This window comes from Trachemys scripta, chromosome 4 (genome assembly GCF_013100865.1).
Source record: "Trachemys scripta elegans isolate TJP31775 chromosome 4, CAS_Tse_1.0, whole genome shotgun sequence".
Taxonomy (NCBI): domain Eukaryota; kingdom Metazoa; phylum Chordata; order Testudines; family Emydidae; genus Trachemys; species Trachemys scripta.
The window spans coordinates 131,432,890-131,458,678 of NC_048301.1; the positions used below are offsets into that span (position 1 = coordinate 131,432,890).

Sequence of the window (25,789 nt, forward strand, 5' to 3'; positions counted from 1 at the left end):
TGGTATGATCTGTTGGCTCTCTCCAAATCATTGGCACTGCAAAAGGCATAGATTTCCTTTTCCTGTTCAACCACTGGCGAAGATTTGTTGCACAAGTGTTGCAGCATATGTGTGGGGCCCACCTCTTGTCCTGATCTCCAATTTTGCACCAAAATAAAGGTGATAGGCTTTCTTAACCATAGTGGTTATACTGCGCTTTTGTGATGCAAAAGTCACTTCACCACAAACATAGCAGAAGTTATCTGCACTGTTCACACAAGTACGAGGCATCTCTGCTCACTTTGGCTAAAGAGAAGTGTGTCCCTTTGCAAAATCAAACACTGACAAATAAGAGAGCACGACACTGTATGATTTCTAGAGCTGATATAGGGCAATTTGTTCAGCTGAGTGATGTAAGCTTCGTTATGATTGCATCATCCATGACTTCTAGAAATAACATGATGCAATTCATATCATGTATGACGCAATACCGGCTTCAGATTGCATCATTCATTGTTTTGCCTAAAAAGCAAGTACTGTCCAAACCCAGTCAGATTTATTCATAGATCCAATCAAAAATGTATTTTAGTCATTTCAGGTTTAAATTGAGATCCCTTCCCTTTATAACTCACTTATCCTCCGCCATTCCCAAGTCAAGGGTCATATATACTGACCCAACAGCATATCTTGAAAATTAGAGCCAATCAACTATTTTAACCATCATTTTCGTTCTCAGTGATTCAGAATTAGTAAAGTTTGACTACATTTATTTCAGAAGCATTTTGGCTGTAGAGCAGTGTTACTTGAGAGTATCTTTTTGCCTAGTAAAGCATTAGACAAATTTCTTGACTGCCTCTCTACATTGTCTTCAGCTCTTCTCTTACGTATGGCAAACTCCACTTACTACATGAATTAAAAATAATGCATAGCACTTATACATTTCATAAATATTACCCTAATTAATTAATCCAAAAAGTGCCCATGTGAGGTATTATCCTGATTTTACTGATAAGGAAACAGATAAGTAAGGCTCAAGTAATTTACCCAATGTCACAGAGTGAGTGGCTGTCAAGGCTGGGATTTGAATTCTGGGTTCACAGGCTCATGTTCACACCTCTCCACCACTTTACACTATGAGGGTGAAATTGACCCTTGCGCAGAGGACCAGTCCAAGGCTAATGCACCCCTGAAGTCTTTATTTTGACAATTTAGGTGGGACTTGAGTAGTGCTCAGTGCTGGCCTGGAGCACAGGGGTCAAATTCCACCCTTAATTCAGAAATACATATACTTTCTATCTATTATTCCTGTTCCAGGAATAACACGTTATTGAGCTCAAAACCAGACCTACCTTACATTACATGAAATCTATACCCAGCACACTCAGCCAAAGAATATTTTTTACTAAGTAATGAAAGCAATTGTTGCATTTTATTTCACTTCCAGTATAACATGAAAAAAATCCAAAGAATAATCTATTAAGAGCACCACCTAACCTCACTACTCCACTGAAACCTGCCAAATGGGAATCTCACCTGCAGTAATACTCACCACGTCTCAGAAAACACTGGATTCCAGGAGTCTAACAAGAATGCAGTGGTGCTTTAGCCAGATTTAAAGAGAAACTTCGTAGACAGAGAGAAGGACAGAGTATACTGCATATTTTACTGTACAAAAGGCCAATAAAAGCAATAATGGATGACAGCATAGACACTTAACCATCTCAGAATTTTCCTGCTTTCTAATTATTAGAGGGAAAAGTGGAATGTTTGAGTATACAGCTGAGGTATTTTCATTACATAAAAGAGGTCTTTCAAACAGAAATAAAACCAAAATCCCTCTGTGAGAGGTGAACAATGTTTTTTTCTCTGTCAAAAATTAAATACATGACAAAATAAAACACAGGTTGACAGAAATATCAGGGCAGGTTGAATGAAATATCAGGGAAAGTCATAATTTCCATGGCAATACTGGGAAAAGTTTTTGTCTTCTGAAGAAATGCATCCATAAATCTAATAGAAATATTGGATTTCAAAATGCTTTCATCTTTTTGCAGCTAGTGAGACAAACCTTTACACCTCCTGAAATCTGCTATATTAATAGCTATTTGCTGTAGCAAAAATTGCTTGAGAGGATGAAATGTGTTAAATAATAAAGGGAAGACTTTCCAAGCTCTAAGCAATAATACAAGCAAGTTTTCTTCACACTGAATTGTACCAGAAATAGCTATTGCAGCAAAATAGTTTTTAACAACAATTGGAAACAGAAAGCGAGTAGTTATTTTATAGTACAGAAGTGTTTTTGTTTTATTGGCAGCCAGACATCATGCTCAAATAGATGCTACAGACAAGACAAGACAATACACTTTTGAGAAGTAGTTCTGTTTACATGAATTCACAAGAGTTCAATCACATCCTTTAGGTGGTATTTCTTATATGACGTTTGTCTACAAGCTCTGAAATCAAATACATGTTTTGGCAGAAGCCTGACAGATCTTTAACTGAGTCAGGCCCTTATTTTGGGCATTCTGTATATAGCAGCGTACATTTCAGGATCTATTTGGCTGTAACAGAATAATTGTGCTACAATGCAACGTATTTCACCCTAAAAGAATCACCGCGAATTATTTTTTGAACATTTTGATGCTTTTTTCTAAAATTAATGAGAATTTTTTTCAGACCACCTCAGACCACATTAGCTCTTCGAAGTTAAGCAAGGTCAGGCCTGGTCAGCACCTGAATGGAAAACCTTCAGGGAAATCATGCTTCAGAAGGTAATGCTGGCAATTCATTATGTAGCACATTTCTCAGAGTCAATTCTGCACCAGCACTCCAGGATGGTTTTAGATGGTGCTGATATAAAACTGAGTTGCTGAGCACCCTTAGGCCTCAATCCAGCAAGCTGATCCAAATAGGCAGTACCTTATACCCACACTGAGCCTCAGTAAAATCAACTGGGATCTGTATGGATGCCTAGATCCAACCATGCAGATCAGCTTACAGGATTGGGGCCACAGTCATTAAAAATCTTAAGGCCATTTTCATAAGGGAGAGAGTGTTAACACCCGAGTTCTGACCAATTGCGATTATGGGCAATTACATGCTACATTCCAAAAATTCCCCTGTAATTTCAATTTGATAAAGTATTCTTCTCTTTCTGATCTAAAATGGTTATATTTTGTTGATATCTATGTCAAATTGATCCAAAATTACTTTACAGACTTACGTTTACCAATAGAAAATTACTTAGTTCACCCAGAGGTGCAGGTGGACATTCTACATGAATGATGGTACAGCATGCAAAAGAATGACTGACTGTTTTTCATGTGATGCTGGTAAAACCAGAATGCACCATCACTGCCATTTGTTAGATATGAAATCATTCACGTTCTTCAAGAACGCACATCTTTTAATCTTACGGGAAAAGGAGATCTTTCCCTCCCAAAGGAAACTGATACTGTTCTAAATATGGTGCTCTTCCAGATGTAGACCAGATTAGAAAAAACAAGACAAGAAGCAGAATAATCAGAAATATACATTAAACTTAATATACAATATGAGCAAAATTACCATTGATTGCCAAAAAGATGGTCCTCCAATCACGGCCAGTAAATGCATGATTATTATGAAGATTTGCACTTCAGTCACATCAATTCTGATTAGGTACAAAAAAAGCCAAAAAAGCAGAATTATTTGAAGCAATTTCAAGTCAATTATTTGCAAACTCAGCAGGTCTCCTCTATCATGCACAATAGAAAGGACTCTCAATACTGGGGAAAAATTGAAAAGGCATCAATAATTTATTACGCAAATATATTTTTGAGCTTTAAGTAAAATCCATGCTGTAATGTGACTATTTGATTAATTTCACTGCTTAATAAAAACCCATCTTGTCAAAAGGAATAGTTGGAACTCATTTACTTATTTAAATTGACCATAACTAGTTGCAGAAACAAATACAAAGGTTTAACCTTGCCCACCAAATAAAATAAATAAATAAAAATGTGTGTGTTAATTGCAGGGGGGGGGGGAGGGAAGGAAATCCCCCTTTATATTCCTTCCTCTGCCATCTTGTAAATTATATTGTTTTGAAAAATATTAAACTTGCAGCTAAAATATACAAGCAACATAAAACCCCATGGAGCTTGTGCAAATGCAAACTGTACAAATTAACGTATTGCTAAAGACTACAATGCAGCAAGAATAGGAAACCCTTTCTAGTTCTCAGTGTGGCAACTGTCCTCAGAGGAGATGCAGGAAGGAGAGCCTTATAGAAAAGACTGCACTGAAGGAAGTTAAGAATTTGCTTTAAGGATCCTGCATAAGTCTCGCTGTTAGCAAGAGAGAAAAAACAGGGGCACAGAAATCAATGCCAGAAAATGAAATTACAGAAAAAGAACTAGGTCAAAAAAAATTTAGAAAGAAAATGGGGTCTGCTATGGTATATAACGTGAATACACTTATGAGGTTTCTAAGGGAATACTGGAGTATTGGAGCATAATACATCTGTTAGTCTTTAAGGTGCCACAGGACTCATTGTTGCTTTTTACAGATCCAGACTAACACGGCTAACCCTCTGATAAGGGAATACTGTGATTTTCATGGCATACAACATGAATTAGTACATGCTGTCTCATACGGGAAGACTGTGCAATCAGACTATAGAGATCTGACCAAATATTTACAACGTATCTTAGTTTGAATTGTAAAATGCCTAAAAAAGGACTCCAAGATCAGCCAATGCACTTACACACACAAATGTCATTGATAATGTATCAGAGAAGAACGGACTCCATATTTTTAAACTAGCTACTGAAAATATTAAATCTGTATCTGTGGACCTGAATATATTGAATATTAGACTCCTGTGTACCACTCCCCCTCCTCTCTATTGGATCTCTGACCTAGTTCTGCAATAGATCCTCTTATTTGAAATAACTCCCTCCCAACCCAAACAAAATTTCTTTATCTTAGAAACAAATTGATATGAACAAGAGGTTCTTTAGTTAGGATGTGACTATACAGTTACTTTTGATACAAACATGTTTAATGACAAATGGAATGAATCAGGATGAAAAGAATCTGAACAGCTGACCTGGTGTGCGGTGTTTTCAATAAGGGGGAATTAGATTCAGAAGCAGACTCAGGAGATTAAGCAGGTGGCAAAGATGATCCACTCAGTCTTGGATGGAGTTGGGTGCACATCATACAGCTTTTTTTGCTTGATATATGAAGTAGCCTTTTGGAAGGGGAAGGGCCAGAAGTATAGAATTACAAAATAAAAATGGAGGGGAACTAAGTGCAGCGTCACCGACACAATACAAGGTTGTTAAGTAAACAGCGTATTTAATACAGTGAACAAGCAATCTTCTCTAATCCTCACCACAAATGCCAAAAAGGCATTCAATAGGCTCTCATGTTGTCCTATTTTAAAATTTAGAAATACACAGAACTGCTAAAACATATAGGACTAGGCTCATACTTAGACCTTCCCTGATAATATGGGAAAGAGATAGGGTGAATTTACTTACCAGTAGTTGTGTATTTAATGTAGTCATCTCTCACATTTTAATATAAAACCCCTAACTCTGAGCTGTTGATTCCAGCTACCAGGAAGCAGAATGCAAAAACACTAACGTCTCTACGGTATAGGTCCACTTCTTTCCCATCAGTCAAAGAGACTTCCCGAACAACTTCCTAAGATGGGTGTTTGGATAACGAGGAGGGGGGGGGCAGCAGGTGGTAACTGAAGGTGGGAGGGTGAGTAACAAGAGAAGAGCAGCTAGTCCAATAGAGAGAGGGGAGGAGTTGATGGAGACAGCACCAAATCTGGGCCCCGGGAGGATACAGAATGGCACAAGGGGGAGTATAAGGGAAAATAGGAACGGACAAGGGTTGCGACTAGAGGGAACAGGGGATAGATTAGTAGATCGCACTGTCACCAGGCAAAGGCAGGTTTACGTGATTGGGGACTCCTTACTGAGGAGGTTAGACAGGCCTGTGACCAGGGCGGACCCAGAGAACAGAAGGGTGTGCGGTCTACCGGGCGCTAAGATACGGGATGTGGACCTGCGGATGAAAAGGATCCTAAAAGGAGCAGGTAAGAACCCCTTGATCATCCTTCATGTAGGAACAAATGACACGGCTAGGTTCTCATTAGAGAGAATCAAGGGAGATTATGCCAGACTAGGGAAGACGCTCAAGGAGATCGAGGCTCAGATCATCTTTAGTGGGATTCTGCCTGTTCCTAGAGAAGGGCAGCAAAGGGCTGACAGGATTGTGAGGATAAATAGCTGGCTAAGAGAGTGGTGCTATAAGGAGGGCTTTGGGATGTATGGCCACTGGGAGGCTTTTGGGGACAGACAACTGTTCTAACGGGATGGACTTCACCTGAGTAGGGAAGGAAATAGACTTCTGGGAGGGAGGCTGGCTCATCTTATCAAAAGAGCTTTAAACTAGGCATTTGGGGGAAGACGGTTGGGAGACGTCCAGTTAATCTCCACGCCAGATTCCAACATTGAAAAGGAGGGTGATGAGATAAGAACAGATATAGCTAGGGGGGAGGGATTGGACATAAGAAGGAGGGGGGGGATTGACAGTACGGGGTCCGTACCAAATTGCATAACTAATGGAAGAGAGGCTAAACGGCATACATTAAGATGTTTATATACCAATGCGAGAAGCCTAGGTAACAAAACGGAGGAATTGGAGCTCCTGGTCCGAGAAATGAAACCAGATATCGTAGGAATAACCGAAACGTGGTGGAACAGTAGTCATGACTGGAGTACAGGTATGGAAGGGTATGTGCTGTTTAGGAACGACTGGAACAAAGGTAAAGGTGGGGGAGTAGCATTGTATGTCAATAATGAGGTAAACTGCAAAGAAATAATAACTGATGGAATGGATAAGACGGAGTCTGTCTGGGCAATACTCACACTGGGTAAAAACTACTAGAGCCTCCCCTGGGATAGTGCTTGGGGTGTGCTATAGACCGCCAGGATCTAGCCTGGATATGGACAGAGAACTATTTAATGTTTTTAGGGAAGAAAATACTAATAGGAACTGTGTAATCATGGGAGACTTCAACTTCCCGGATATAGACTGGGGTACAAATGCTAGTAACAATAATAGGGCTCAGATGTTCCTAGACGTGCTAGCTGATGAATTCCTTCATCAAGTAGTAGCCGAACCGACGAGGGGGGATGCCATTTTAGATTTGGTTTTGGTGAGTAGTGAGGACCTCGTTGAGGAAATGGTTGTAGGGGACAACCTTGGCTCGAGTGATCATGAGCTAATTCGGTTTACACTAAATGGAAGGATTAACAGAATTAAATCGGAGACTAGGGTTTACAATTTCAAAAAGGCTAATTTTAATAAATTAAGGGGACTGGTTAGGGAAGTGGATTGGGCTAACTTATTTATGGATCTGAAGGTGGGATTATTTCAAGTTGAAGTTACAGGAGCTGTCGGAGGCCTGTATCCCGAGGAAGGGAAAACGGTTAGTAGGCAAGAGAGTTAGACCGAGCTGGATGAGCGAGCGTCTCAAAGGGGTGATTAAGAAAAAACAAAGCATACAAAGAGTGGAAGAGGGGAGGGATCAGCAAGGAAACCTACCTTATTGAGGTCAGAGCATGTAGAGATGGAGTGAGAAAGGCCAAAAGCCGTGTAGAGTTGGACCTTGCGAGGGGAATTAAAACCAATAGTAAGAGGTTTTATAGCCAAATAAATAGGAAGAAAACAAAGAAGAAGACGACCGCTGAAGACTGTAGATGGAGTGGAGATTAAGGATAATCTAGGCATGGCACAATATCTAAACGAATATTTTGCCTCGGTCTTTAATGAGGCTAATGAAGGGCTTAGGAATAGTGGCAGCGTGACAGAGGGGAATAATGGAGGGGGAATTGACATTACCGTATCCGAGGTAGAAGCCAAACTTGAACAGCTTAACGGGACTAAATCGGGCGGACCGGATGATCTTCATCCGAGAATATTGAAGGAACTGGCACGGGAAATTGCAAGCCCGTTAGTAAAAATTTTTAATGAATCTATAAACTCGGGGGTGGTACTGTTGGACTGGAGAATAGCTAATGTAGTATCTATTTTCAAGAAAGGGAAAAAAAGTTACCCGGGTAACTACAGGCCTGTTAGTTTAACATCTGTGGTATGTAAGGTCTTGGAAAAAATTTTGAAGGAGAAAGTGGTTAAGGACCTTGAGGTCAATGGCAATTGCGACAAATTACAACATGGTTTTACGAAAGGAAGATCGTGCCAAACCAACCTGATCTCCTTCTTTGAGAAGGAAACAGACTTTTTAGATAAGGGAAATGCAGTGGATCTAATATACCTCGATTTCAGTAAAGCGTTTGATACGGTACTGCACGAGGAATTATTGGTTAAATTGGAAAAGATGGGGATTGATATGAAAATCCAGAGGTGGATAAAGAACTGGTTAAAGGGGAGACTGCAGCAGGTGATACTGAAAGGGGAACTGTCAGGTTGGAGGGAGGTCACCAGCGGAGTTCCTCAGGGTTCTGTTTTGGGTCCTATTTTATTTAATCTATTTATTACTGACCTCGGAACCAAACGTAGGAGTGGGCTGATAAAGTTTGCGGATGACACAAAGTTGGGAGGTATTGCCAATTCGGAGAAGGATCGGGATATCCTGCAGGGAGACTTGGATGACCTTGTAAATTGGAATAAGAGTAATAGGATGAAATTTAATAGTGAAAAGTGTAAGGTGATGCATTTAGGGATGACTAACAAGAATTTTAGTTATAAGCTGGGGACGCATCGGTTGGAAGTAACGGAGGAGAAGGACCTCGGAGTCCTGGTTGACCGCAGGATGACTGTGAGTCGGCAATGTGACGTGGCCGTGAAAAAAGCTAATGCGGTCTTGGGATGCATTAGACGAGGTATATCTAGTAGGGATAAGGAGGTGCTGCTTCAATTATACAAGGCACTGGTGAGACCTCATTTGGAGTACTGTGTGCAGTTCTGGTCTCCCATGTTTAAAAAGGATGAATTCAAACTGGAACGGGTACAGAGAAGGGCCACTAGGATGATCAGAGGAATGGAAAACCTGTCGTATGAAAGGAGACTCGAGGAGCTCGGTTTGTTTACCCTAACCAAAAGAAGGCTGAGTGGGGATATGATTGCTCTCTTTAAATATATCAGAGGGATAAATACCAGGGAGGAAGAGGAATTATTTCAGCTCAGTACTAATGTGGACACGAGAACGAATGGATATAAACTGGCTGTGGGGAAGTTTAGGCTTGCAATTAGACGAAGGTTTCTAACCATCAGAGGGGTGAAATTTTGGAACAGTCTTCCGAGGGAAACAGTGGGGGCGAAAGACCTCTCTGGCTTTAAGATTAAGCTAGATAAGTTTATGGAGGGAATGGTTTGATGGGATAACGTGATTTTACTTAATTGGTCAACAACGTGCCATTGCTGGTCAATAGTATCAATGGTCAATGAGGGTCTGGCTGGAGAATCTTGCCTGCATGCTCGGGGTTCTACTGATCGCCATATTTGGGGTCGGGAAGGAATTTTCCTCCAGGGTAGATTGGCAGAGGCCCTGGAGGTTTTTCACCTTCCTCTGCAGCATGGGGCGGGGGTCGCTAGCTGGAGGATTCTCTGCGACTTGAAGTCTTTAAAATCACAGGATTTGGGGACTTCAACAGCTGAGTTAAGGGAAAGGGGGTGGGTCAGCTTTTGTGGCCTGCATCATGCGGGAGATCAGACTAGATGATCCCAATGGTCCCTTCTGACCTTAAAGTCTATGAGTCTATGTGAAGCGAAGCTGGCAGAGAGGAAGAGGAGAAGACTCCAACAAGTATAATTCCCTTTACTCTGTAATATGTCTTTCCATTATATCTATTATGCCAGTGTGAGAGTAGTAACCATGTGGGTCATTTTATAGGCTGACTTCAACGTGATTAATCCTGTTGGGCAATCAGAGCCAGTTTGCAGAAAGATATTAGCAAAAAAGGTTGAGAGTCACCTGAAGATCTGAAACCTCAGCCCTCATCCAAACAGATGAAGCGTCTAACATGTTTTAGAAGCATCTTGCACAGCTGCAAACATTTGGGCTGTACAAGAACAGTGAGCTACCATGTGCCTGAACATATTTCTATACTGACTGCCCAAGCCAAGAAAATGCTTAGGAGCTGCTTCCTCTCAATCAATATGCTCATTTGACTAGATGAATGGGAAGGATTTGGAAATCATCATCTTCTGTGGGTGTTTCTAGTGTGGTTTTGCAGGGATCTAATGCTATTCAATATATTTATCAATGATCTGAAAGAAAGTATAAAATCATAGTTGATGAAGTTGCAGATGAAACAAAAATCAATGGAGTGGTAAATAATTCTAAGGACAGGTTCAGATCTAGACAGTGATCTAGATTGCCTGGTAAGCTGGAATCATTTGAACTACACCTCTACCCCAATATAACACGACTCGATATAACATGAATTCGGATATAATGTGGTAAAACAGTGCTCTGGGGGGGTGGGGCTGCGCGCTCCGGCAGATCAAAGCAAGTTCGATATAACGCGGTTTCACCTATAACACGGTAAGATTTTTTGGCTCCCAAGGACAGCATTATATCGGGGTAGAGGTGTATTTTAATACCATCAAATGCAAGGTCATACATCTAGAAACAAAGAATGTAGATCACACTTACAAGATGGAGGAATTTTGGAATGCAATGACTCTGAAAAGGACTTCGAGGTTATAGTTTAAACCAACTGAATATAATCTCCCAATTCAATGTAGTGGCTGAGAGCTAACTCAATCCGTGGATGCATAAGCAGGCGAATATAGAGTAGGAGTAGGGAGGTGACATTATTATCTCTATGTACAGCATTCATGAGACCGCTACTGAAATACTATGTTCAGTTTTGGTGTCCACTGTTCAAAAAGGATGTTGAAAATCTGGAAAGTGTTCAAAGAAGAGCTACAAGAATGATTCAAGGTCTGGAAAACCTGCCTTACAGCAAGAGACTTAAGAAGTGCAATCTATGTAATTTATCAAAAAGAAGGTTAAGAAGTGACTTGACCAGTATCATAAGTTCCTACATGGAGAGGAGATTTCTGAAAGTAGGTGGCTCATTAATCTAGTAGACAAAGTTATAATAAGACCAAGTTGCTGGAAGATGGAACTAGACAAATTCAGCCAGGCAATAAAGTTGCAAAAGTCTTAATAGTTGGGGTAACTAATGATTGGAACAACTTACTATGGATATGGTGGATTCTCTGTCACCTGAAATCTTTTATTTAAAGATTGAATGTCTTTCTAAAAGATATGCTGTAGTTCAATCAGAAACTATGGGTTTGAGGCAGGAATTATTGTATGAAATTCTCAGGCCTGTTACGCAGAAGGTGAGACTAGATGATCATAATGGTCCCTTTGACCTTAAAAACAGGGATCTACCTAACAAACATTCTTGAAGCTAGGACAACGAAGGAGAACAACACATGGGAAATGGGAACAGAAGGTGGGTGGATGGGAAGAAGAAACACTGTATTCCTTCCTTCATCTACCTAGAGGAGAAACTCAGAATGCTTGAATATCGGATCTCCTTCCAAAAGTACCTGAGCACTAATGCGATGAGTGGGAGTCAATCTATTTCACACACCACGGGAGTAGAAGTATGAATGGGAAGAAGTGAAGGCTCTTGAATTCTTATACAATCTTAAGTGAGTTATTACCAGTGTTTATTATAAGTCTGAAGTAGCTGCGTTGCTAAACTGCTTTTTAAAGTTTGTCCTTACCAAGAAAAAATGGATTGGTTAATTAGGAAAAACCATAATGAAGACCTTGTAAAATTTAGGTGTTTATCTACTTTTTATCAAGGATTACTTGGAAAATTTTAACATATATCAGCTGCCTAGATAATATTGATCCTATGTGGTTAAAGGGTAACCAAAGTTTGTAAAGCACTTTCAAGATAAAAAGTTCTAATTATTATTATTAAGGAGCAATAAACTTCCTTGAACCACTGAATTATTTTTGAAAAATCTGGGAGAACTGGGCATATACCAGTAGAATGGAGCAAGAAAAACATGGGCAGGGGCAGAAGCCTGATTGACCAGTTTAAATCTAGATTGATTAAAGCACTAAAAAGCTGTACTGTTAAGAACAATACTGCACTGGCCTCTGGGGAAGATGGACTATATCCATGATTCTTAAGTTGTTTTTGCAAACACTTTACTGGGAGTTACCAATATTTCTATGCAATATAAGCTTTAATTTAAAAAAATATATTTTTGGCCCTTCTGTCTGCAAAGGAAACTTCCCAAACATAAGCTGTTTTTTAGTAATTAGATTAATGAACTATAAAGCATTGGGTAATATGCAATTCATGGCATTTTAAGTAAGTATAATTTATATTTTTAATTCAAAGAAATAGAAGTTTATATGCACCAAACATAAGTGTCTTAAAAAGCACAATAAATATTAAAAACATATCACATTTATTGCATTACAACCTATGGAGATTTTTTGGCTTAAATACACAAACACCACAAAGATGAGAGAGAAAAAAAAAAGTGGGATTTGGAAGTTAGGGTCACAAGAGAAAAAGAGGAGAACCTTTGGACCCAGAAGGTCTTTTCTGCCTCCATCTTATATAAAAATCAAACTATCGGTCAGACAGACAGATGATCTGCTCTGGTCCAGAGGGCCTGACCCTATGGATGGGAACCACAGAGCAGGACAGGCAGGCCTAGCAGAAAAAAGGAGGCCCATCACATTTCAGAGTCTGATTTTAGTTTTTCTTGTGCTGTTTTCTTATTTCATTAAATGTAATGACAAAAACAAAACCAAAAAAAAGAAATCCAACAGCACAAGTACTAAAGCCAAAATAAGAGGGCTCAGCAGAAAGCTTCTTGATTGGGATATTTCAGCACCCCAATCATTTTTGGCCACTCTTCCACAAGACTGACAGTTCTTTTGCCTGGTGCTTCCTGATTTAGTGGAGTCGTATCAGCTCAGCAGAAATATTTTTTCACCGGATAAGGAAGAGGAAAAATGCACAAACAGCAGATCTCTGATAAATATGAAATGAAAACAAAAAATAAATATTTTTTCTTTTGTGAGATTACCCCAAGACAAGACCCAAAACCACAATGAACAGGAGTACCTGTGGCACCTTAGAGACTAACAAATTTAATTGAGCATAAGCTTTCATGGGCTACAGCCCACTTCATTGGATGCATAGAATGGAAAGCTTATGCTGAAATAAATTTGTTAGTCTCTAAAGGTGCCACAAGTACTCCTGTTCTTTTTGCGGATACAGACTAACACGGCTGCTACTCTGAAACCACAACGGTTTTCTATAACTGAGCCAGAGCCTCATCTTATGTAAATCAGATTAGTTCCATTAAAGGCAACTGATTCAACTAGTACAGTGTACTTCTTTTCATATAGGCATTCAAATTTTAATTACCCAGAATAAACTGGAGAATCACACTTTTTTAGGCTCTCCAGAAACACAGGCCAACTATCTCCTTGCCATTCTTTATTAATATTTATACTGCAGGAACGCCCAGAGGCCCCAAAGAAGGTCAGCCCGCATCATGTGAGGCACTATATAAACACAGACCCTACCCTGAACAGCTTACAATCTAAGTAAGACAAAACCATAACAGAATCATAGAATTAGTTAGAGATGGAAGAGATACTTTAAATCATCCACTCTACCTCCTTGCCAATGAAGAAGATACACTTTGGGTCTAGGAAGCCTTCTTTTAATATTGTTGTAAATTAGAAAGGAAAAAAAAGGCTAGGCAAAGTGTTAAATTTGAAGCTTGAAAAAAAAGTCATTTAAACCATAAGACTGAAAGAAAAATATACTGATTTGTAGCAAACGGACATTGCAAAAGGACAACAGAAAACATTAATTCTGCACTAACTTAAGGAGCTTAGCTGTGACTAACTAAACAAAGACATTACAGAGCATCTACCATTGTAGCAAGGAGACTAATCAATTAGGGTGGGCTATTAGCAGCAGGAGAAAAAAAACTTTTGTAGTGATAATCAGGATGGCCCATTTCCAACAGTTGGGCCTGTCCTGGAGTAGGTGACTCTAGGGCAGGTTCAACAAAGAAAGTAACAGAACGCCACTAGTCGTCACCTTCAGTCCCCAACTAAAACCTCTCCAACCCATCATCAAGGATCTACAACCTATCCTGAAGGATGATCCCTTACTCTCACAGATCTTGGGAAACAGGCCAGTCCTCACTTACAGACAGCCCTCCAACCTGAAGCAAATACTCACCAGCAACCACACACTACACAACAAAAACACTAACCCAGGAACCTATCCTTGCAACAAAGCCCGTTGCCAACTCTGTCCAGACACCATCATAGAACCTAATCACAGAGGCTCATTCACCTGCACAGCTACCAATGTGATATATGCCATCATGTGCCAGCAATGCCCCTCTGCCATGTACATTGGCCAAACCAGTCGGAGAACACTTCAACCTCCCTGGTCACTCAATTACAGACCTAAAAGTTGCAATTCTCCAACAAAAATAGACTCCAACAAGAAACTGCAGAATTGGAATTAATTTGCAAACTGGACACCATTAAATTAGGCTTGAATAAAGACTGGGAGTTGATGGGTCGTTACACAAAGTAAAAACTATTGCCCCATGCTAATTCTTCCCCTACTGTTACTCACACCTTCTTGTCAACTGTTGGAAATGGGCCATCCTGATTATCACTACAGAAGTTTTTTTTCTCCTGTTCATAATAGCCCACCTTAATTGATTAGTCTCGTTATAGTTGGTATGACAACACCCATTTTTTCATGTTCTCTGTATATATCTATATCTATCTTCCTACTGTATTCTCCACTCCATGCATCCGATGAAGTGGGTTTTAGCCCATGAAAGCTTATGCCCAAATAAATGTGTTAGTTTCTAAGGTGCCACAAGGACTCCTGTTCTTTTATTTCTTATTTGTGTATCTCTATATAAACACACTGAGTCTCATAAATAAAACAAACTAGAAGTAATACTAAATTCCCACAGAAAAAATACATTATTAAACTGAAAATTGTAAATGAGGAAAATATTTTACAAAGAGTATTTCAGTTAAATGAACAAACACTAGAAAGCAAGTAAATTCTGTTACGATAAAACTTTTTTTCATTGCTCATCCTCTGCCTAAACTCACTAAATTACCATATGCCTATACAATACACATCCCAACATTGGCAGTGAGCCAATACCTGCATGACAGTGTACTGTATTGTATTTACCAAAGCCATGTGCATGAGCACAGACAATACACCAATTCACTCTTCACTTACAAAACCATCTCTCTCTTCTCACTCTTCATATATCACCAAGCCTTCATACCATCTTCCCTCATGACAGCTGCTGGAAATTTAACTACCATTTACAGAGGAGATGCGGGGGGACAGGGACATAGGGTCACATGCTCCCCCAGATTTCTACCAGGATTTATATGCACTGCCCTGAACCCTGCTGCATACCATCAGAACCTTTAAATCAAGTTGCAGGTCCTCTCTGACCATTTAAACATTTTATTATCTACAGAAGTCAAATTCCCTACAGCTTCAATCACCTAAATATGTATTTGGGTTCCCCTATGTAAGCCTGCCACATAAACGATGGCGAAACATTGCAGTTGCAGACTTCAAGTCTACAAGCAAACTGCCAAAGTATAGGGGCCAGCAATGCCCCTCTGCCATGTACATGGGCCAAACCGGACAATCTCTACACAAGAGAATTAATGGACACAAATCTGACATCAGGAATCATAATACTCAAAAACCAGTGGGAGAACACTTTAACCTGTCTGGTCATTCAATGACAGACCTGCGGGTGGCTATCTTACAACAGAAAAACTTCAAAAACAGACTCCAACAAGAGACTGCTGAGCTGGAATTGATATGCAAACTAGATACAATCAATTTAGGATTGAATAAGGACTGGGAATGGCTGAGCCATCTCCCCTTGTAAGTATTCTCACACTTCTTATCAAACTGTCTGTACTGGGCTATCTTGATTATCACTTCAAAAGTTCTATTTCACTCACTTAATTGGCCTCTCAGAGTTGGTAAGACAACTCCCACCTGTTCATGCTCTCTGTATGTGTGTATATATATATCTCCTCAATATATGTTCCATTCTATATGCATCTGAAGAAGTGGGCTGTAGCCCACGAAAGCTTATGCTCTAATACATTTGTTAGTCTCTAAGGTGCCACAAGTACTCCTGTTCTTTTTATAGGGGGTAAGATAGTTTGGTCAGAAGCCCCTGAGGTTGGAGCTAACAAGGTGTAAAATGTTTAAGAGATCAAGTGAACAGGGAAAAGAGCAGCCTGTGGAAATGAGGTGGTTTGAACATTCTTAACTCTGCATTTCTGTAATTTTCAACTTTTTTTATTTTAACTTGACTGAATTATCTAGCATTTCATTGTTTGTTAAAAATTTCAATGCTCTTTGAAGTATTTTCCCTAGCAGTTATTAATTCTTACTTGCACATTTAACTCTACGTTTTCTTCTCAAGAAAGTTGCTTAGGGTTTTTTTTGTTTTTTTAATTTATCAAGAATAAAACAATAGTCCCCCTGTCATATGGAAGCATATATTCCATTAAATTAGATTATACCTGTCTTCATTAACCTTCTTTGGATTCCTGATTGCTAGATTTGCCCCCAAATTACCTCAAAACTACACTGGCACATTTCATAACCGTTCAGCCCAGCTGATTCAGAACTGGACTATGAAGTCCTCAGTCCTATGCTAGTGCACTCCTTAACTTCCTTTAATGCAGCTGGTTTTGCTAATAGCATACGAGTCCCTGTACAGCTTAGAAACTCTCCATGACATAAGTCCATTAATTCATACATGTATGGTGGGATTGTATGTTTCAGAAATGATGCTAGGGACATTGTACATATGTTTGGGATGGAAGGCTGGCAAGGCATCTTTGACCCAGTCCAAGTTCATATTGTGGTTTCTAAACTTCCCCAGAGTTTACATGGAGGTTAGAAGTCCAGAGATGTTTACATAAAGCTTAGAATGTCCTTCAAATCCTTTCAGGGTTTATGACCTCCACAACAAATCATTTCCTCAGTTCACCTTTGAACTGAAGACAATTCACCTTCCAAGAGACAAATGTGAGAATTTTCAGCCTTGAGTCCTGCTTTAAGTAACGAGAACAGGAGCTTTTACAGAGAATGCCTTCTCTTCAAGTGTATATAATGCTGTTACCAGGATGCACTAATATTTTGATTAAACTTTTCCTTCCTTTGCTTGAAGCCATTGCTTGTTGTACTACCATTTCCTGAGTAATTTTTTCCAATCCTTCATATACTGTCAACAAGAAGGTATTTAAAAGTCATAACATCTAACCATGCTCAGAGCAGGTCTAATTGACATGTTACTTAATATGCCATAGGCAACCAGTGGCCCAGCTACAATAATGGCTCCCAACATTAACACAATTGGAGCTGAACCAGAGCAGGAATTTTTGAAAAAAAAAAGTCCCCTATTGTAGAAAGATCTTATGCCACAAAACTAAATGATAAACACAGGAGTATAATACCAGTTTCCATTTATGCAGCATGCTACAGCACAATACATTTAATTGGACAAAGAAAACACCTCTTAGGGTAGAAGTACTAGAATGTTTATAGCAACAGAGGGTCCTGTGGCACCTTTAAGACTAACAGAAGTATTGGGAGCATAAGCTTTCTTGGGTAAGAACCTCACTTCTTCAGATGCAAGATACTAGAATGTTTATGTTGTTTTATTGAGTGGACAACAGGGGATGTATCACTCAACGATTGCCTGTTCTATTCATTCCTTCTGAAGCACTTGGCACTGGCCACTGTCAGAAGACAGAATACTGGGCTAATTGGACCATTGGTCTGACCCAGTATGGCCATTCTTATGTTCTCACAAGCCAAAAAAGTAGTAGAAATTCTCTCTCTCTCTTCAAGCTTCTACTAAAGTGGTTACAGCACCTATAAAACATTGTTTGGTCAATACTGGCCATTTTAATATGAAATCTAAAGTTGCTCACTGAAATTTGCCATTTTGCTCCATAAAAATGATACCTTTAATCAAAGATTCATAGATTTTAAGGCCAGAAGACCATGATCATCATGTAGTTGTACATCCTGTATACCACCAGTTAAGGAAGTTCACCCAGTAATCTCTCCATCAAGCCCATAACTTCTGTTTGAGTTACACCAGATCTTTTAGAAAGATATACACTCTTGACTTAAAGACTTAGAATCATAGACTATCAGGGGTGGAAGGGACCTCAGGAGGTCATCTAGTCCAACCCTCTGTTCAAAGCAGGACAAAATTTCCAACTAAATCATCCCAGCCAGGGCTTTGTCAAGCCTGACCTTAAAAACCTCTAAGGAAGGAGATTCCACCACCTTCCTAGGTAACCCATTCCAGTGCTTCACCACGCTCCTAATATCCAACCTAAACCTTCCCCACTGCAACTTGAGACCATTACTCCTTGTTCTGTCAGTGATGGAGAATCATATCCCCAGGTAAGTTGTTCTAATGGTTAACTACCTTCACTGTGAAAAATTTGAGCCTTATTTCTAGTCTGAATTTGTCTAGCTTCAGCTTTTTTGTCACCAGCTCCCAAATTTCTGGGATTGCAAATTTCCTTGCTACTTCCTCCACTTTTTAGAATTAAATAATTATCTCATAAAGTTTAAGACCCTGACTTTATAAAAGTCAGTTATCTAATAAATAATACAGCAGTTGAAAATCTCCCATTATTACGATTTCTTTCAATACTGATGTAGCTGACACCTGTTTCATTAAGTAACTCCTCTTTCCTTGTTAGCTAGTCTGGAAAATACTCCCTCCTCCACCACACCCTATTTTTCTAACATTTATTTTAACATGTACTTATGGGCTATTTCTGTTTGAATGCGCTCTACTGTTATGTGATGCAAAGTAAATCAAAATTATTTTAATAGATGTGAAACACTTGCTTTTCCAGCCTATTACCCATTCTCCCAGCATTCACACAGATCCATAGCACAAGATTTATGCTCGTCCCTTTTAAAACATTGCTTTAATAATTAGCTATTCCCATTTCCCTTCACTATATAGAACAGAGACCCAATGGTGTCTCTGCCTTCCTATTTCTCTCTCTCTCTCTTTTTTTTTTTTTTTTTGGACACATTCAGGAACTCCCTCACTGCAGTTTCTTTTCAACGATCACATTGTTTCCACGTAGCACTGAAACTATTTGTAGTCAGTTCATGTTCAACTACAGGCATCTATCTATTCATCTAGGTTTGCACACCATACTTGTCACTACGTTACTTGAGAGCTTATCTGGAATCTCAGTTACAGCAAACATGATAATTGAAATGTCACATGAAATGTGAAGACTGAAATAGCATTAGCTTTGTGCTGCTAACCATTTTAGCTATAGAGTGCAGTGCATTCTTGAAAGGAGGAAAGAGGAGGAGGAGGATTTCCCAGGGTACAATGTCTGTGGCTTTCCCACTGGCACAGCTCCCCCTAACTCACAGGCATCCTTGCTTGGGGAAGTGACTACCACCTGCTCTCCTTCTCCCGAACACTGGCTTTCCCATTACCACTGACTCTCTCCTGTCACCTCTTCCCAATGCAAAGAATCTTGTCTGTTGACAGAGCTGTTCCCTGATTCAGACACTGCTTACCTCTACTCACTTGTCCCACATTCTAGCTGGTGCCCTAATCACACCCTCCTGCCAGCCAGACAGCCTCCCTCTCACTACTATGCATACTTGGACTTTGCAAATACTAAAGCAAACCGTTTCCTAGTCACCGAAATGCTAGATTTGTCACATCCCTAATCAGCCCTTCATCTTAGATTGGAAAACCCCTCAAAATAGTGCATGTAATGTCTGACAATCTGATGTAATGTCCTTCAAGAGCAAAACTAACAAAAAGGGAGGGTTCAAAGAAAGGGGCGGGGGGAAACTGATGCAAGTTCTTGAGAGGGGCACAAGTACAGAAGAGGGGAAGGAAGTATTTGTCTGGATCCCAAGGGATAACAAGCTAAAGATGAAAAAAGGATACATTTAGATTAATTATTAGGAAAAGCATTTTGAAACAAAAAGGTCAATTAGACAGTGAAACTGCTAATGATGAAGTTATGGTATAGTCACCAAATTTCTTTAAACGAAAAAGCGATACATGACCTTTCCTGAGCTTGAAGCAAGGGTTTGTCCTAGATGGCCAAGATATAACCTTATCTGGCATATGATTCTATTAACCACCCAAACAATTCTATTTTCTGGTGGGAAAGCATTTAACAAAAACAACAACTTTCAAAAGGCGGTTCCAACCAAACTAATCCAGACCCTTGTGTAAAGAGGTGCTTTCACCATTATGGCTATCTTTATATGCAAAGTTAAAGCCAGCACTGTAAGTTTTAGAATAACCAATGGGCGGGGGGGAGGAGAGGGGAACTTTGTTTAAAAAGAAAGTTATTTGTGGTTTTAAGTAAACAGTGAAACACTCTCAAAACCTCATTTCCAATCAGAGTGGATTTTTTACTGCCCTTTCATACACTACAGAAATTTTGTCTTTTAATAAAGCAGTTGTCTGTGAAATATCATTAGAAAGACACTTCTCATTTTCCAAGTTACTCTGTGCATGACAAAAGGTGTTAGCTCTACAGAATCTATGCCATTGTTCATTGGGTAGTATTAATTCTAGCGGTTACTGTATAGTTCCAGAACCAGGGCCCCACCATTCCTGTGAAAAGATGGGATACTATAATACAAAGCAGGGACTCTGTAACATCAAATCCACGTGTGAGGGAAAAACATTTCAAAATACTGAGATTTTCATTGAAGTAGCCCCATTAGAACAGATTTTCAGTAACTGCTAAAGAGTATCAAATATGCACTTTTAATCTAGAAAGGTTTCCCCTTTAAAACATTACAATAGTTACAACTAAGATTTTTGGAGGTTTGGGGGTGGGAGGTGAGTTTAGCTTTAATAACCGTGAAAGATGATGGCTTGGAAGCACATATATAGTACTTTATATGTCAAAGCACTGTATGAACATTACCTAATTAGTCCTCAATGCCCCTGTGAGTCAGATGGGCAAATACTATAATCTCCACTTTATGGATGGGGACACCCAAGACTTATCTATACGAACATTTAGTTTTTGGCGCACTGGGATGTGAATCTACCCCGCACTAGTCTGCCACGGACTAACTGTCCATGTGGACACTGCTGAGGCACATTAATAGTCCATTAATTAATGCACTTTGATCTAGTCCCATTTCAAAGAGGACTAGATCATAGCACGTTAATAAAGTGTTAATGTGCATAACCAGCATCCACATGGACAGTCAGTGCGTGGCAGACTAGTGTGGGGTAGGTTCACACCCCTGCTTGCTGCAAACTAAACGTTTGTGTAGACAAACTGAGAAACAAAGGTAACATGGCTTGCTCAAAGCCAACAAAGTTAGAGCACCAGAATTAGAATTCAGGACCGCTTGTATCCAACCCTATGATCTTAGTTCAGACAATGCTGAACTTTTATTAAAATATTCACATGCAGTAGCACCATAAGTTTTCCACTGAACAAATATGTGGGCATTGGTAGTGCAAGCTTCCTCACAGCAGCCTGGCCAGTATGGCTAAACCCACAGCTAGCTGCCTCCAGTGAGCAGGGAGGTCTGTCTCTATACTCATTCCAGTCCTCTGTTTCTTGCCAGAGATTGCCAACAAGTGAGCCAAATACGAGATGGACACCTGTCCAGTGGTAACAGAACTGTTACCAGTGTGCTGATCTTTATTAAATATAAGTTTGTATTTCTGCCAGAAAGAGTGAGAAGAGTAATAAGCTGTGGCATGGTGAAGCAGAGAGATAGCAAGAGAAGCTGAACATATTCCCCACAGAGGCGGTTAGAGAATACAGTACCTGTAATAAAACTAAAAGATATTTTTAGTTAAGACTGATTAAAAATAGAATCACAAAGCCAAAAACTTCAAAAATTAAAGGTCAAGTAGTAACAGATCCACTATATTTTACATCAGCTATTCACAAATTGAGCAGTATGTAACGGTGGTATGTAAGCTGCACTCAGTTTAAATTTAAATTAAATTTAAAAGTACAGTATTAGAATAAGAATCCACTGTAACTGCATTGATTGAATTTATGAATATGGTGCACCAGATGCTTTTCAATTTTAGATGTGATGCACTAGGGTTTCAGCGTGAAAACTGCTATTTTATGGTGTATGTATAATGAGAAACAGTAAGTATATTGCCACAGTTAAGGGAAGTGGGAAGAGAAAATTACATGTTATTCTTGGAACCTTGACTTTTATATTTTCTGACTCTGACTGTATGCAACCTTACCATCAGATTTTTAATCAAATATTGTTTAGCTGTAACTTTACTTAGAGGGATTCCATTGGGCCACTCACCTAATTAAAATTAAGCACGTACCTATGCAGGTGCAGTACCAGGACATAATTTCTTATACTTTGTGTTTAGTTTTTAAAGAAAGAGATCGGCATTTGAAGCTTCTAAGATCTTGTGGTTTTCCTAGTGGAGGTTATAAGCATACCGAACCAATGATTGTACAGCAGACTAGCCCCACATGCCTGTGCAGCACATGCCGTTGTCTTAATGTTTTCACTGTATGTTTAATATGCAGTTTAAATTCTACTATGTTTGCTAAAACAAAATCAAGAAAAGACCCTGCTCCTCCACGAAGATTATGTCCCCACCAAGTTTCAAACTCTGGTCATTTTTGCTGTAGTTATGGTCAAAAGTGTGGTTTGTTTTTCCCTTTTCTACAGTAGAGAAACAGTAATTTTATTTATACTTCATAATTGAGGGAGATTTAGCTCAAACTTCTCAAAGATTCACCTTTCAAGAGAACCAAGCAAATGTGAATGGTTTGGAAGCTATGAGCACTAGAAAACAGACAGTTACAGTGGAAATGGTCCTGAAATCCCTTTCCCACACAGCTGCCAAGTGCACAGGGTAGATTACGGAGTTTGAGCACTGAGCTGTGGATTTAGGCGTATATGACACGAGACCGCTTTGCTACTTGAATCTCTGCACTAAAGAGAAAAATGCACAAGAACCCAACATAATTTAAAGGCAAAAAGAAAAGGCTATTAAGTCTAAGGTGCAAGGAATGTGACTGTTGAATTTAAATGTATACAAGTGTCATTTCAGCTCATTCTAATTTAACATTTTCATATACATGAATGCAATGAGATGTGTGAATAGAATGAATACAGCAGCACTGTACAGAACTAAAGATAATTAATAGGGCTGTCAAGCACTTAAATAATCGCACTGTTAATAACAGAATACCATTTATTTAAATATTTTTGGAAATTTTCTACATTTTCAAATATATTGATTTCAATTAAAGAATACAAAGTGTACAGTGCTTACTTTATATTTATTTCTGATTACAAATATTTGTACTTTAAAAAAATAGTATTTTTCTATTTACCTAAGTACTGTAGTGTAATCTCCATCATGAAATAAAAATAATCAAATATACACTTTGATTTAAATTACAACATAGAATATATATGAAAATGTAGAAAAACATTTAATAAATTTAAATTGGTGTTCTATAGTTTAACAGTGCATTTAATGACAACTGCTTTGAGTTAACTGATCAACAGCTCTAATAATTAACTGAATTACAGTTAAGCACTATTTCCAGTTATAGGAAATGCATTTTCTAATTTAAAAAGGGACAGCCAGCATTTCCCCTTACAAAATACAGTACAAAAGTGGAAGAAATGTGCAGCAAAAGGAAATCTGTGTCAACTAATTAGGGTTGTTTACAAATTTTGCACTGTAATTTTATAAATGTGTATCTAAGGTTGTGAAATCTTCCTTTATAATTAGAGTTATCCTACAAGAAGTTTTCACAAGATAATTGGGTAGAAAAGCTGTCAGAACACGTATTAAAAAAATAAATAAATAAATAAGGGACTTGAAAATTGCAAATGTAATGTTTTTTAAACCAAAATGGGTTTTGAAAACGTTAAGTGGGACCATTCTTGAATCACATTTTAGACCTCATTTCTTATCTTTATTTTGTATATCTCAGGCATTATACCATAGTAAAGGTTGTATTTTTTTAAAATTAATTCATACATATTGTAGCAAACTTTACTTCCCCTGTATCAGAGGGGTAGCTGTGTTAGTCTGGATCTGTAAAAAGCAGCAGAGTCCTGTGGCACCTTTAAGGCTAACAGATGTATTGGAGCATAAGCTTTCATGGGTGAATACCCACTTGGTCATATGCATGCGTCTGACAAAGTGGGTATTCACCCACAAAAGCTTATGCTCCAATACATCTGTTAGCCTTAAAGGTGCCACAGGACTCTGCTGCTTTTTACAGATCCAGACTAACACAGCTACCCCTCTGATACAGGGGAAGTAAAGTTTGCTACAATATGTATGAATTAATTTTAAAAAAATACAACCTTTACTATGGTATAATGCCTGAGATATACAAAATAAAGATAAGAAATGAGGTCTAAAATGTGATTCAAGAANGTTTTGGGGGATACAAAGTATATCCTTTGTTTGCTATGTTTCAGAGACTACTACAGTACTTATTGGCAGGATGTATAAATAAGTAAAAGCAAAAGTTCCCTAAAGGATCTTTCTAGCTGGAGATATCCCCCAAAACAAAGTAATTTGTCTTTTACTGTTTGACATTTAGACCTTAAAATAACAGGGAAATTAAAAAGCAGCAGAGTCCTGTGGCACCTTTAAGGCTAACAGATGTATTGGAGCATAAGCTTTTGTGGGTGAATACCCACTTTGTCAGACGCATGCATATGACCAAGTGGGTATTCACCCATGAAAGCTTATGCTCCAATACATCTGTTAGCCTTAAAGGTGCCACAGGACTCTGCTGCTTTTTAATTTCCCTGTTATTTTAAGGTCTAAATGTCAAACAGTAAAAGACAAATTACTTTGTTTTGGGGGATATCTCCAGCTAGAAAGATCCTTTAGGGAACTTTTGCTTTTACTTATTTATACATCCTGCCAATAAGTACTGTAGTAGTCTCTGAAACATAGCAAACAAAGGATATACTTTGTATCCCCCAAAACAAAGTAATTTAGTGAAAAATAAAGGGTGAAAAATATGCATTTTACAAAAATGGTTTATGATGTAGTTGGAGAGACTTATTGAAAAATAAAGAGGCAATAGAACAATTGCAATACAATTGTTAAATATTTGTAACCCGCATTTTAAACAGGTGAAACCTAACATTTCATTTGTTTTCCTTCTAACCGTTAAGAGGAAGGTGAAGAAAACATTAAGAAAGCCAATATTTTCTTACTTGTAATCTACCTCTTTGCTCAGCAATTTTATAAATGACAATATTCTAATGGAGCCCTCAAAAGACAACATGCAATGCTAAGAACATTGTTGGTCCCAGTGATTATGCTGGTTCACAGATATATTGTCTAAATGCAGGTTTTTAACTAGAATGACCAGGTTAGATAAAAAACCCACAATTGTGAGCTAATAATGGACTATATTTTAATACAACTTCTATTGGGAACTGAATTTTAATTGTGTTTGATCGTTTTTTGGGGGGGGGAGAAAATTAGCATTTTGGGGTATCTTATTTCAACTTGTGCTAACAAAATTATTATGGTTGGACAGCAGCCATACATGAGGCACACAGAAGAATTAGGTTATTGGCACAAAATAGTTCCATTCAAGGAACTTGTTCTTACAGGTCTCTGTACCAATCTGGGGTTTGTAGGGCTTACT

At 38.8% G+C, this 25,789-nt stretch overlaps 1 protein-coding gene across 3 annotated transcripts in view; it reads right to left on the reverse strand.

The window, feature by feature from the left end:
* CEPT1 (choline/ethanolamine phosphotransferase 1) overlaps positions 1-25,789 on the reverse strand; it is a 57,365-nt gene that overhangs the window by 15,658 nt on the left and 15,918 nt on the right. For all 3 annotated transcript variants that reach the window (XM_034767584.1, XM_034767585.1, XM_034767586.1), the window contains exon 5: positions 3,547-3,631. In XM_034767584.1, coding sequence (XP_034623475.1) covers positions 3,547-3,631 — 85 coding nt within the window. The remainder of the gene's footprint in view (positions 1-3,546; positions 3,632-25,789) is intronic.